The 13782-nt window shown below is 46.0% G+C and overlaps 3 protein-coding genes across 3 annotated transcripts in view; 2 read left to right on the top strand and 1 right to left on the bottom strand.

Annotated features, from left to right (window-relative positions):
* Positions 1–325: 325 nt before the first annotated feature.
* On the bottom strand, positions 326–841 carry PCYB_147440 (hypothetical protein; the record flags this gene model as incomplete). The annotated part of the gene is made up of 1 exon (XM_004225215.1): positions 326–841. A coding segment is annotated over one exon (516 nt), but the record flags the coding sequence as incomplete, so codon positions are not given.
* Positions 842–2478: 1637 nt separating this feature from the next.
* On the top strand, positions 2479–3667 carry PCYB_147430 (dimethyladenosine transferase; the record flags this gene model as incomplete). The annotated part of the gene is made up of 2 exons (XM_004225214.1): positions 2479–2714; positions 2872–3667. 2 exons carry the CDS (start codon positions 2479–2481, stop codon positions 3665–3667), a joined length of 1032 nt encoding a protein of 343 aa, XP_004225262.1.
* Positions 3668–5374: 1707 nt separating this feature from the next.
* PCYB_147420 (hypothetical protein) overlaps positions 5375–13782 on the top strand; it is a gene marked incomplete at its 5' end in the record, with an annotated part of 9186 nt that continues 778 nt past the window's right edge. The window contains 5 exons of the mRNA XM_004225213.1: positions 5375–6901; positions 7343–12685; positions 12835–12940; positions 13092–13208; positions 13406–13542. Of these exons, the coding sequence (XP_004225261.1) occupies positions 5375–6901; positions 7343–12685 (6870 nt within the window). The 3' untranslated portion in view covers positions 12835–12940; positions 13092–13208; positions 13406–13542. The remainder of the gene's footprint in view (positions 6902–7342; positions 12686–12834; positions 12941–13091; positions 13209–13405; positions 13543–13782) is intronic.

Here is a 13782-nt window from a genome sequence, read left to right as displayed (position 1 = left end):
TTTTAATATTAACAGTTTCGCCAAAAAAAAAAAAAAAAAAAACGTAGGAAAGAGTGAAATTTCCCACAATGGGTAGGAAAACAAAAAAAGTGGAACAAAGTGGGAGCAAAATTGGAGCAAAGTGGGAGCAACGTGGGAGCAAAACGGGGCACGCAAGCTCACAAGCAAGCTCGCCAAATGAGTCATAGTCACAAAAAAAAGCTCAACATATACCTGTCCGCTGGGCACGGTGTCTTCACCCAGGGGCATCCACGTGGCCTAACAAAATTATCCTACTTGCCACCCCTGCGTGGGGCATAACTGTGCAAAACAGGCCCAGCTACGACTTCTTCATTTTTAACAGCTGCCTTCGCTGCTTCCGTACGAAGGACTTACCGCCGATATTCTTCTCCCTCTGAATTTTCGTGTACCTCTTCACGCACCAGTCCTTCATATCCTTGTCTCTCTCCAATTGCTGGAGGACGGACAGGCATTTCTTCTTGCGCCTGTTCGACGTATGTAACGACTGAGATTCCTGTCCAGCTCCCACTTTTATTTTATGGTTCCCATTCACTAATGTAGCTACTTGAAAAAACTGGGGCATCTTTTCATCCTTTTTAACCTTATGGTATTCACCTTTTTCAGCTAAATTTTCGTGTTGTATTAATTTCCACTGTAGCTTTAACTCGTCCGTTTTTTCCTTCTTCTTCATATTTCCCCACTCGTTTAACTGTTCCTTTTTGTTCTTCTTCTCCCTCCTCTTCTTGTCGATAATGTCATTCACGTGATCCAGCACGGACATGGGCTCCGCCTCCACCGGTTGCAAAATGCTGAAGCTGTTCTCCTTCTCTACCTGCGCCATTTCAATTATTTGCTCTCTCTCTTCGTGCAGCGTTGCTCCTCATGCCCAATGCTGATGAAGACCCCCTTAAATGCGCGCAAGGTGAAAAGAGCCACCGAGGCTACCTCAGCTGGAAAAAAAGTACCCCCTTTTTTTATGCAGAATTACTACTCACGAAAGGGTGAAAACGTCTGTGGGTTATGCGCCTTCGTTTGGAAAAGATGCCTCAAATTGTTTGTTGCCCTTCGCTTCGCTTTGCTATGCTTTACTTTGCTTCGCTTCTTCTTCTTCTTTTTTTTTTTTTTTTTTTTTAGCCCATTACCTGAACAGTCCAGTGAAATGTAGCTACGGTCAGCCCCAAATCGCGAAAAAGCTAGGCAAATTAAATTATTCGCAAAATAGCGCAAAAAAAGGGAAGAAGCGGGGATATATACTCTGCTATTTTTATCAAATGCAAAACGGTGGCCCTCCGCTTTCCCTTTTGCCAGGCTGATTTTCTTCTCACCCGTTCAGTGCCGTATTCTTTCGACATACAATAGAAACACCGCAGTGCAAAGGCGAGCACTCAAAGCAGTATGCGCCAGTTTTCAACAGGCCGCTTAGTACCTATGCGGGTCACCTGTTACCGTTACTTACGCACTGAGCGGATAATTAAAATATACTTGCGTGGTTTTGGAAAACCCACACCCATTTTATAGCTTTCTGGAGAAAATAAAATTCCCCCTCGGATATTCTCCCCACGCTTCATTCGTTAATCACCAAAAAAAAGAGGCACTTTTACTAACCTGGTCGGAAAAAAAAATTTCCCTGCTCATTTGGAGGGGTAAGCGGGTTAGAATGCCCTCAATTTGGCATCGGGTCTTAAAACGGTGGATCCCAAACTAGGGAATCCCATTTTTCGCCTACTGCGTTATTCCTATTGGCTGATTAACCTATTGGCTGGTTAACCTACTGGCTGGTTAACCTACTGGCTGGTTAACCTACTGGCGGATTAACCTACTGGCGGATTAACCTACTGGCTGTGATCCACCTCGAAAGGGGAATGGGACGACCCCCCCTGCACGTGGCTAACAGAACAGCCCCCGCGTCCGCACCGCGCAAAGGCAGAGCGAAAAATACAGAAAAAAAGAAAAGAAAAGAAAAAACATGAACGGGTAGACGAACAAACGGACGAACGGACGAACGGGCAAACGCACGAATGAACGGACGAACGCACGCGCGAATGAATGAATAAACGGGGAGTTAAACTCACCATTTGCCTCGTCATTTTCCTCAAAATAAAGAGTTTCCTTTTTAAAGAGGCCAACCATGCACAGACGCACCTGCTCAAACGACGCTGCGGTTTCGCAACCGTAGGTACCGCGCGGAAAGGGAGACAAATCCCGATTCAGTACATTCACGCAGCGTGGCCATCGCACCGTTCGCAACAAAAAGGATGGCGAACCAATCGAAGTAGACGTGAAAACAATCTCACACCACATAACCCCCCGTTTTCTAAAGAACCCAACCAAAATGATGAACTGAAAGACTCCTCCCCCCATAGGGGGGAAAACCACGATGAAGGAGAAAGCAAACGCATCGGAGGAAGCAAATTCATCGGAAGGACCTTCGAAGGGATAACGATATACCCCCTACAACAACCGGGTGGAGATCAAAACATGCTCAAAACTAAAATCCCATCGAGGGAATTCAAGCCAAAGAGGAGTTTGGGGCAGAATTATTTAAAGGATGAAAATATCATACAGAAAATGGTCAGTGCGATTGAGCTGGATGCCGATGCGTTTTATCTGAGGGACAATCGGGTTGGCAGTCGGCAGGGGGGGTGCGAAGAAGGAAAGGCGGAAGGAGACGCGGAAGCGGAAGCAGCCGAAGAATCGGACCGAGCACCTCGCAGGTGACGGCGGCAACAAGGGAGTTGCCAAGGCGAATGAGGGCGCCGCGAATTTGGATAACCCAGCCGCGAATCCGGATAACCCAGCGACAAATCCGGATAACTCAGCGGCAAATCCGGATAACCCAGCCGCGATCCCGGATAGCCCCGCCTCGCGCAGCGCGAAGGAGGCGCGTTCCCTCCAAAGCGTGAGGGACCAAGGGAAGGGAATCATCGAGCTGGGGTGCGGACTCGGACAAATAAGCAAATTCCTCTTTGCAAAATATAAAAAAATGACGGCCGTAGAAATAGACAGTCGAGCTCTATCAGTAATCAGCAGAACCATGCCAGGCTTTGACTTCATCCACGACGATGTATTGCAAATCAATTATAAAGACCTCTCCGAAAGTAAAGCAACCAAATTAACCGTAATAGGAAACCTACCCTTCTACATAACCTCCCAAATATTGTTCTGCCTACTCGATTACCACCAGTACATCGAACAAGCAATCGTAACCATACAGTACGAAGTTGGCCAAAGAATTATATCCAAAGTAAATGAAAAAAATTATTCCATATTAAGTATTCTTTTTAATTTATATACAACCCCCTACTTGCTTTTTAAAATCCCGAGCTCTGCATTTTATCCGGTTCCCAAAGTAGAAGCAGCTGTGATGAAAATTATTTTCAAGCATTCCAACCTTAACTGTAATTTATTTTTTTTAAAAGAAATTTTACGCCATTCGTTTCAGCAGAGGAGGAAAAAGCTCAAATCCAGTTTGAAGCGTCTCCTTGCCAAATATTCCACCACAAAAAAGGAGCTTCAGCTTCCACCATCTGTTTGCCATTTGAGACCCCAGCAGTTGACTCCTCCGCAGTTCGTCGAACTGACCAACTTTTTATTTCCTCTTAGCTCCTACCCCTTCGACCCCAATGTGCAGACCAAGGTGTGGCGCAAGAAGAAGCACGGGGATTGATCGCTCTTTTGGACGTGATATCATTGAGGGAGGCACACAAATGTGTGGTAGACGTACAACCCGCGCGAGTTGCCTTTTCCCCCCCCCCTTTTCAAACTGACCATTCTTTTTTTTATTGTTCTTCTCCCTCAGTGCGACAGCTACACCTGACCTGTTCAGGTGCCTTTACAATGTAACCCTCTTTCATGCACGCTTTTGTTTTTATGTACCCCTTTTTTTTTTTCTCTCTCTCTCACCTTGCACTCTGTTGCCTATTGTAGGCAATATTTAGGAGGCTTCTCCCAAAAGAGCTGCCCTCACTGAACTTCCTCACCCCCCCTTCTATCCGTAAAACAACACACACGATGCTCTTCTCAACGTGGGAGGTGTCCCACCTGCGTGAAGCGACGAAAAGTTGGTTTTGCCAAAGCGTGGTTTACCCCACGCATGGTTTACTCCACGCATGGTTTACCCCACGCATGCTTTTACCCAACGGCGGTATGCCATTTTACGGCTGTTCCACTTTTCCGCGCAGCGCAGTAAACCTGACTGACCCGTGGCGCAACGGCCTTCGCGCAAACGGATGGGCATTCTTCTGCAAAGGGTAAGCAAATGTACGTCCAAGGCTGGATAACTGCATACGTAGGGATATTCATCCAGGTATACCCCCCTCCTTCCCATTTTCCACCCGCTCGGTGAAGCAGACCCAAACGAAAACAAAACTGCCGTGGTAAATACATACAATGGAATGCGGCATACAAGTTTAAAATTGTTTTTTTTTCACTCTTCCCTGGCTCGTTAAAATTTCCCCGTTTGAAGTCAACGCCGCTTCACCACTCGCACGGATGCCATTTGGCTGCCCAATTTGAGTACACGCAATAGGTAGCCAAGCTGATGCGTATACAGAACACTTGGGCATACACGCATCCCAGAAAGGGGAGGCAGCCCCATAAAGGGAAAACACCCCTCCACATGGAGAGGAGAACCACCGCGCGTTTGGCGACCCGTTCCGCATACCCATCTACAAACACGCCAAAACTGTGCCCGCGAAAAACAGAAGAAAACGCCCAGCACCCCCCCCCTGGTATATCAAAAATAAATGCGCAACAGGTTGGCGTTTTGCTTTTCAGTTTTTAACTCATACGTACGTACAGATATTTGAAAAAAAAAAATTTTATTTCTCCATTCTTCATTTTTAACTTAAAATTTTGGCTTTTCTTTTCAGTTACGATTTTCCAAATGAAGGCGAACGTATACGCGTCCTCGCACCAAAGTACGTAACTGCCTCTTTGGAATTTTTCGCATTCTCGCGGGGGTTTGCGGCGCGGGTTTGTGGCGTTCGTTTGCGGCGTTCGTTTGCGGCGCGGGTTTGCGGCGTTCATTTGTGGCCCTCTCATGTGACGCTCATTTTGTTACTTCCCCCTTGTGACGCCCATTTGGGGACTGCTTGCCCCCCCTGCACTCCACTTCGAAGCGCGCAGGGCGACCATAACGTCTCGATTCACTCGTGAAACCAAAGACGTAACGCATACAACCGGCCGGAGGGGACGCCGCTTAAAAGCGCCTGCCGGTGTAACTCCGCCGCAACTCCGCTGTACCCGCCGCTGCAACTCCGATGTAACTCCGCTGTAACTCCGATGTAACTGCTGCTGTACCCGCCGCTGCAATTCCGCTGCAACTCCACGTCCACCTTGCGACCCCAACCCATTATCGAATACTTTGCCAAAAATGGAGGACATAGACCAGCTCTTCACCTATCAAGTATGCGTATTGAATGAGTTCAGGGAAAATGATGTTGCGAGTAACCTTCCAAAGGTTAAGCAATCTTACGAAAGGATACTGCTAGCCATTTTGGAGGAGGTGAAAAGGTATCAAGCCGATTTGTGTAGCAACCGGAAGGATAAAACTCGGAGTGATGGTCTATCGAAACATAACTCCGTTCATGAAAATGCTAATGAGGTAGTTATCGACTTACATGAAGGATACACAAAAGGATCAAGTACAGGAATTCGAAAGAGAAAGCGTAATGCAGAAGAGGAAGAGGAGGAGAAAGAGGAGAGTCTAAGTGGGGAGGAAAAAGATAACACAAATGAAAAAAAAGATGGTAGTAGTAACCAAGGTAACGGAAACGTACGTGAGTATATCGATAACTGCCATACCGAGAAGGGGAACAAGAAGTTAAAGGATGCCTCCCACCTCCGAAGGGACAGTCCACCACCCCACACAGTGACAGTGAAGCCAACGGATAAACACCCCCCAGGAGGGGCACAAGCAGAACATATAAAAGTAGACGACGATTTTAAGTTCCTAACTGCAGAAGATCTACATTTTAAAATCCCCCTAAAGGAGCAGTGCGATTTGAAAGGATTATTCAGTAACCTCGTGGAAGAAATTAAAAACAAAAATTACCTCAACTTGTATAGGCAAATGTACGTAGAATCGTTTAGAAGAAATCAGGAGAAAATTCAAGGAGAGTCGATTCTCCTTACTAGTGGATCCTATCATGGGGGAGACCTCACAAATAATGATGTCACAAATCACATGTCCCTTCCCATTGCAGAGGGGATGATTAAAGTTGTAAAATTCTACGTCGAAAGGGTAAAGAGCAATTTGTGCCTTTTCTACTTCGACCTTTTTTTGTGCATCTTAAAAGGTGCCGTGGCGGTGGATTGCGCAGTCAATTTTATTGCCCACGATTTGGCGGACGTCCACCGGGAGAGCTTCGGGAAGTTATTGGAGGTGGTCTCCACGGGGGAAAGCCAAAAAGGGGAAACCGCAACTGGGGAAACCGCAACTGGGGATAGCCCAAAAGGGGAAACCACAACTGGGGAAAGCCCAAAAGGGGAACCGCCAACGGGGGATAGCCCAACGGGGGAACCGCCAACGGGGGACGCCCAAAACGGAGTGATTATCGCCAATTCGGGGAAACGCGAGAGAAACCAACTACTCCAACAAAACTTTGCGGGCCACGTGAAGGAACTCATCCTCAACAGCCTGCACTACCTGATCGAGCTCCTCGAGCAAATGAAAGAAATTAATTTCGCCAACTACTCCCAGTACAAGGATATCATCTCCAAGTGTGTCATGTCGCTAGAAGCAAAAAGGGTTATAACATATAAAGAAGCCACCACGTACATTGAGTGCAAAAATTTCGACAAACTCAGCATCTTCAACAAAGAGTTGTACAAACTGGTCACTAAAATGAGAACCAAAAATATGTACAGCATATGGGTTTACAATTTATTAAGGGAAGATGTGAATGGCTACTCAAAGATTATTTTTTTATTGGAGAGTTTTTTTTCTACTCATAGGGGGGGAGACTCCCTCTCGGGGGATTCCTCTACTCATAAGCAAACAGACCTGTTAGGAAAAAAAAAAATTATTTCGGAACTTTTTTTAAAGTATAAACTTGGAGGCAGGAAGATGTTTGGAAAAACGAAAGAGGGGAGAAAAGGAAGCATTAGCCAGCGGAGGAGTGGTCTACATCTGAAGGGGAAGAGTCCACATGGTGCAGCGCACAGTGAGGGGCACTCCCCCGGCGACGTCTCGCCCTCTGCGCTGTGCACCCCGGAAGGGGAAGAGCCTCCCACGGGAGGCGAGCCAGGGGCGCGAGCTGAGGCAGCGGCGCATTCTGAACAGCTGACTCATGGTCAACCCCCCCCCTGCGAGGAACCACCCACCTGCCCCAAGCCGAAGAAAGACAACATCCCCCTGTGGAAGCACACCTTGGCAGAAAGCACAAAAAGGTCATGGGACAGGCACCTGAAATGCTACTACTGTACAGACTTGATAAAATTAAAGAACAAAATTTTCACCATCGCGGGGCTTCACAATTTATGTCCACGCAGGGTACTCTCCATTCTCATTTTCTTCTATGAGCAGAATGTGGACAGCCCGAAGCAGCTGCTGCCTCTGTTCTTCCTATACACAAAGGAAACCATCACAGATATCATTCTCCTTGAGTTAAAAATAAAAAATAATTACATCAAAGAGTTGGAACAGAAGGAATTACAAAAATTAAAATATCTCCATAGAAGTGAAGAAGACATGGGAAAAAATAATCCAGACTCGAGTAAATTCCTAGAGCATTTTTTTTTGAATAAAAATAATTTATTTACACCCAACTATTTTAAAATGTGTTCCATTTTTATTTTAAATGACCTACTCAATTTTAACACCTTTTATGAACATATCCTCCCAAATGATGAGTTACTGAAGTATGCTTTTTCAGAGCTCTATAAAAAGCTTAATGAAGATTATGACAAATCGACGTCTGAGAGGTTGACTCCCTTTTTCTTTCCTTACCTTCCGTTGGATATAAGCGAGCTGCACCGTTTGTACAATAAAGTGCGTAAGTATAGTCAGAAAAGCAAAACTCCGGAGCGGTCTTCTTCCCGACATGGCAGTGTCATGGATTCTACCTACAGTAGCAGCTCCGGGCAGAACAGCCACCCCTCCGGACAGAGCAGCCACCCCCCCGGTGCTTCTGCGCAGAAGGGCAGTTCGTACTCTAATGAGAATATCGGAGAGGGTGCCACTTCGCAGGGTGGGAGCAACGGCAGGTCTAGCAGCATCACGGATGGAACGACCCCCAAAGGAGGGAAAAACTCCAAAGGGGTAAGCTTATCAAACACAACCAATATGTTTACCAATTGTGACCCATCTCGGAGCAACCTCTCCAAAATCTTCGAAGAAGGGAAACCCGAGAATGTGCAAGATCGCGTAGTGCACTATCTCCTGAATTACAAAAGTGTCGACATAAAAAAAAAAAACGAACAAATTGCGGACCTTCATAATAAGGACCCGATTGAATTTTTCATATTTGACATGATTCACAACCAATCCAATGGTGCTGATAATTTCGTTAAGAATTACATCGACAGGGAAGTACAACTGAGGAGCGAAATGGAGAACTCGAAATATTTGTCCTACACCAATTCGTATGACTACCTCTTTCTTCAGGATGACAATTATTTCTTGCTACTAGGTCGACTTTTTTTTATTAAAAATCCAAAGTTCTTATTTCTGTCATCTTTGATTAACCTAAATGCCTGGAGCTATGTCGTCACCTTACTGGATCATATGGCTAGCTACCAATGCAACCCCTTCCTCAATTATTACGTCAGTTTATCTATATCACGGCTGATTGGATATTCCATAACATCATTTGAGAAGGCCTATCTGCCCAGCGAAACTTCTCGGGAGGTACTTACAGCAAGTGGATCGAATCAAAAATCGAGACATGTGCTTCCCTATATGAGAAAGATAGCCAACTTAAATGGGGGAGAAGCTACCTTCACTCGGGATGACACACCCAACGGCGAGAGTGCTACTGTGGAAAATGGAGACACCGATGGACCCTGTTTCTTCTGCAAGATTCATCTCGACACCAATAGGCTCTACAGCTACCAATGCATCAAAGTGCTGAACCGAAACAAGCCACACTTACAAAACCTGTTCAGGGATGAGAAAAAAATACAAAAGAAGAAAAAAAAAATGAAACAAATTTTAAAAAGCGTTATTTACAGCGTTAGGGGCGGCACCCCCGGGGGAAGGAATACCAAGACTGATCAAACCAGTTGTGATAGTCACTCTCCTTACGAGAAAGCGAATGGAACTTCGAAGAAGAAAAAGAATTCGAATCAGCTCAGTCGTTCCTCTACCCTACTGCACTCCTTGCGGAAGTATCTACTGCTCTGCTCGAACGCCCCTCCATCTGACGATTCATCCGAGGCGGACTCGGTCGATTTTGCGCCAAGTGAGAAAAACGAACGAGGGGAGGAGGACAACCACGCGTTGGGTCCCAAGGGGGACGCATCCGTTAAGATGGAACAGATCAGCAGTGCGGACCCAGTCAGTAATGCCGATCCGATCAGCAGTGCAGACCCAGCCAGTAATGCCGATCCGACTAGCAGTGCGGACCCCGCGACCAACCTGAACACGTTCCTGAGCTTCTTCTCATCCAACCGAGCCAACAACTACATGAAGAAAATAAAAAATGTAGATGATTTTTTCAGTAGAACATTGCAGTATGTGAAGTACCTGGGGTACTTCGGATATCTTTACAAGTCCCTGGTGAGGAGACTGCTGCTCATAGTGAAGGCCTACGTGAGGAGGAAGGTGAGCCGGGGGGAAGAGCTGCATAGCAACTTTGACAAGCTGTTCATCCATTTTTTTTTCTTGTGCCCGATAAATGAGGACGACGAGGGAGGAGGGGGGATCGGAAGTAGCGGCAGCATCGGGGGGATGGGCAGCGTCGGCAGCAGCGGCAGCGTTGGTAGGAACGACTTAAATGGTGGCGGTGAGTGCCCCCTGAATGAGGACATATGGAACGTGCTGAGACTCATCCCCGTGTCCAGGCGCTACAAGCTGTATGCCAAATTTTACAGAAAAGTGGAGAAATATCAGAAGGTCGTTTCCAAGCTGGCGGTGGCTGCTCACCCAGGCAAGGGAGGAGACGTCAGCGTGGGAGGCAGCACCGGATCTGGACCACTCTTGCCCCACGATAAGGCATCCATTGTCCTCTCCATGATCAACTTCGAGTTATCCAAAAACAAACTGAGAAAAATTATCAAAAGGATTACGTCGGATATTCTGAAGGATAGGTACAGCAGCAAAGTGCAAAGCATTTTAATGCAGCTGACCGGAGTGATAAATAGAAATCCCTTCGTTTCGTCGGACGTGATTCTGCAGCAGTGTGAGCTGTTCGATAATAATATGATCATAACTCTGTCCGAGTCGATCAAAGATATACATAGCTTCTCCAGTGATATATTTATTTTTAAAATTGTGGAGAGACAACAGCTGCTAAATGTTAACAACTATCTGTTAAGCAAACAATACAGCATGAACAGTTCAGACTTATTTGATGACTCCCTTTTCAAACCGAAGAAGCTGATCAATCTTTCGCTAGTCAGTGCCAAATTTTTGTCTAAGCATCCCTTTGCAGACGTCTACCCTCTTGTCCTCTCCATTGTAAAGAGATTATTTTCTGAGCTGCACATCACGGACCAGCTGTTCCTTAGAAATAGGAGAGAAGCTCAGCAGGGCAGTAGGGGGTCCATGTCAAGTTGGGTGGAAGAACATGTAATAAAGGGGGAGACGGATGAGGAGAAAGAACCACCCCAGGGGGGGGCCAATACCACCACCGCCAGTACCACCAATACCACTACCACCCACTATACCGACGAATTCAAGCTAAGCATCCTAAACGCGATGAATGTGAAATACCCAGACGTTATGAGTGGATACATATTCGACATAGACTACCTACAGAAGCTTATCGAGATTTACGGAGGGACAAGCGCATCTGTAGATGTACAAGAGCTTAATGAAGATCAACTAAATGCTCAGTGTGGGTTCAAGTTACTCAAAAAAGAAATCATGATATTGGAAGAAAATTTTAATTTTAACATGAATAACGTAGAATATGAAAATATAGAAAAAGCTGAGATGGATGATGAACGTCTACAAAAACTCTGCGTTGACAATGCCACCAGGAATTTGTCTAACCCTAATCTCGTTTACCTTTTCTTGTGTACTTTGTCTAAATTGAAATATGAGTACCTATTCGATAGTAACACAAATAACTTAAGAAATTTGTCATCCCTAATCGACAAAGTGGATGCGGTTCTCCTTCAGTTTATTAATTTCCTACAGACGAACACGGAGCCTTATCTCTATTTGACTTACATTCCCAGCATCACTTTGATTTTTTCCTACTTTGACATTTCGCAGTCGTTTCACATCATCAGATTTGCCTTCCCCTTCTTCGATGAGAAGGGGGCTGCCAGGAGGCAGCACCGGTCCTCTTCCCCCTTGCCGCGCGCAAAGGGCGATACCGCTAACAGAAACGATGCCGCTAACAGAAGCGATACCGCTAACAGAAGCGATACCGCTAACAGAAGCGATGCCGCTAACAGAAGCGATACCGCTAACAGAAGCGATGCCGCTAACAAAAGCGATGCCGCTAACAGAAGCGACCCCGCGAACTGCAAGCCCAGCGAGGGGGAGCGCCGCCCGCCCCCGTATGACGATCCCACCTTCCACCACTCCAACGAGGAAAAGTGGAAACAAGCCATCATGCCGATCGTCCAGAGATACCTAAGCATAGAAAACCTAAACGGAATTAACATCGATTTTTATCTGACCTACTGGAGACTAAGCATCACAGATATCTATGTCCCCCACAAGCAATACCAGAAGGTGATGGAAAAATATGACTCTTATATAAAGAAGCTAGAGAAACATCATGAGGATAATAAGAAGAATGAAGACTACAAATGGATTCACAAGAAACTGAGAAAACTCCGTTCCAGAAAAGGATCCATTAACAGTGAGTACCAGTATCACATTGCACACACAGAGAAAATAAAGAAACACTTATCACATGTAGTGGACCACTGGGTGAACCCACAAGAAATTGACCTAACCACCTTTACAGCTTTCGTCAAATGTCTCATAGCCCCGAGAATATTAAACAGCGAAAAGGATTCCTTGTTCTGTTCCAAGTTCATACTATTGCTATTGGAGTTCCGTACTCCTCTGTTTAATTTCTGCTTGCTAACATACGTATGCATAAAAATGCTCATGCCAATAATAAATGCTTGCACGGAGAAAGAAGCTCTAAATATAGGTCTGTTTTTTAATGAGTTGTTTTCCTACGTGTATCAGTTATGTCATGATCCAAAATACTTTACACTCGTGTCGGAAGAGAACCCATGCTTTAGCAGCACACTGAACTTCGAGTCCAAAATTACGATTGAACACTCTTGTATTATTGGAAAGGTTGCCAAATGGGAGAAGCTCCTCGTTTCTCTTCTTTTCGAAAATAACAATTATCAGAAATCATGGATTAATTCGAAATCTGTAGTAATTTTCCTATTTCGTGTTTTGCATTCCTTTCCCTACTCGAACAAAGTGAAGCATTCCATAAGGAAGTACCTGCAGAACTTGCACTCCTTCGCGCAGAACCGTGGGTGGAAGGACATTGCCATCTCGGTCAACAGCTTGAAGACCATCATGGAGAGGAACCGGTAAGTGACGCCACACAGCCTCCTGCTGGGTGCTAGTGTCACCAGTGAGCGCTAATGGGTGCTAGTGTAATCCAGTGCGCGCTAATGGGTGCTAGTGTAATCCAGTGCGCGCTAATGGGTGCTAGTGTCATCCAAGGCACGCCTCCTCATCCAATGCACGCCCCCCTCACCCAATGCAGCAAAGCGGCTGAGAAGGAAAAGAAGGAGGAGTCCGAGGTGAAGCCCCAGGAAAGCAAAGCCAGCTCGTCCAAGGCAAGCGGTAGGCCCCCTCTCTGCGCGTCGGCGCGGTCAGCCTGTTCAGCTTGTTATACATGCTCCCTGTGTGGCATATATCCCCCATTCGTTACACCCTACCCGTGCGTTCACCCCTCCACACACTCGCCCCTGCTCTAATTTGCTACGCCACGCAGCGCCCGCACCAAACCCAGACGGAAACGTGACGATGAATCCCTTCAATACGTCCAACCCAGTGCATATGAACTCGAATGCCAACTTCGTTCCCATAACGAAGAGTATGTATAACACAAGTAAGGTGCAAATGGGAACTCCTAGTTTCGCACAGCTCAACAGTTGCGCTGTGAATAGCTAGCTGAGTTGATTCGCTAGGTGCTCTTCGCGTAGACGACGTGCTTGTAGAAAGTTACCCGTCTGTACCGCTTCCTCTTGCGACTACACATTGAGTAGCTCCCACCCCATTGCTCCCTTTTCACCTCCCCATACACAGACATGTACCCCGTTTTGCACAACTCCATGAGCATGCCGCCCAAGCCATACATGAAGGACAACCCATTTAACAACAAAATTCCTTCAACGCAGGATCCGAATAAGTACTTCATGAAAAATAAATTTCGATTTTTCTAACAATTTTGTTGATTTAACAGCTTGCTATGCATAAGGATGACGCACTTCTGCCTCTTGTAGCGCCAGCTATTGTGCGTGCTCTAACCAGTCCCTCAGTCTGATGAATTTTTAGTCACCTTTTGTGTGCGTACTTATGTATTTATGTGGAGAGCTGTACGGTTGCCCCTGCGCGTGTACGCCCATTCCTTAGCTTAGGGTTTCAAAGGAAAAAAAAAGAAAAGAAAAAAGAAAGAAAAAAAA

Source organism: Plasmodium cynomolgi, chromosome 14 (assembly GCF_000321355.1).
Source record: "Plasmodium cynomolgi strain B DNA, chromosome 14, whole genome shotgun sequence".
In the NCBI taxonomy this organism is placed as follows: domain Eukaryota; phylum Apicomplexa; class Aconoidasida; order Haemosporida; family Plasmodiidae; genus Plasmodium; species Plasmodium cynomolgi.
The sequence above is the reverse complement of the archived record's forward strand: the minus strand, read 5'-3'. Positions and strand labels throughout refer to the sequence as shown.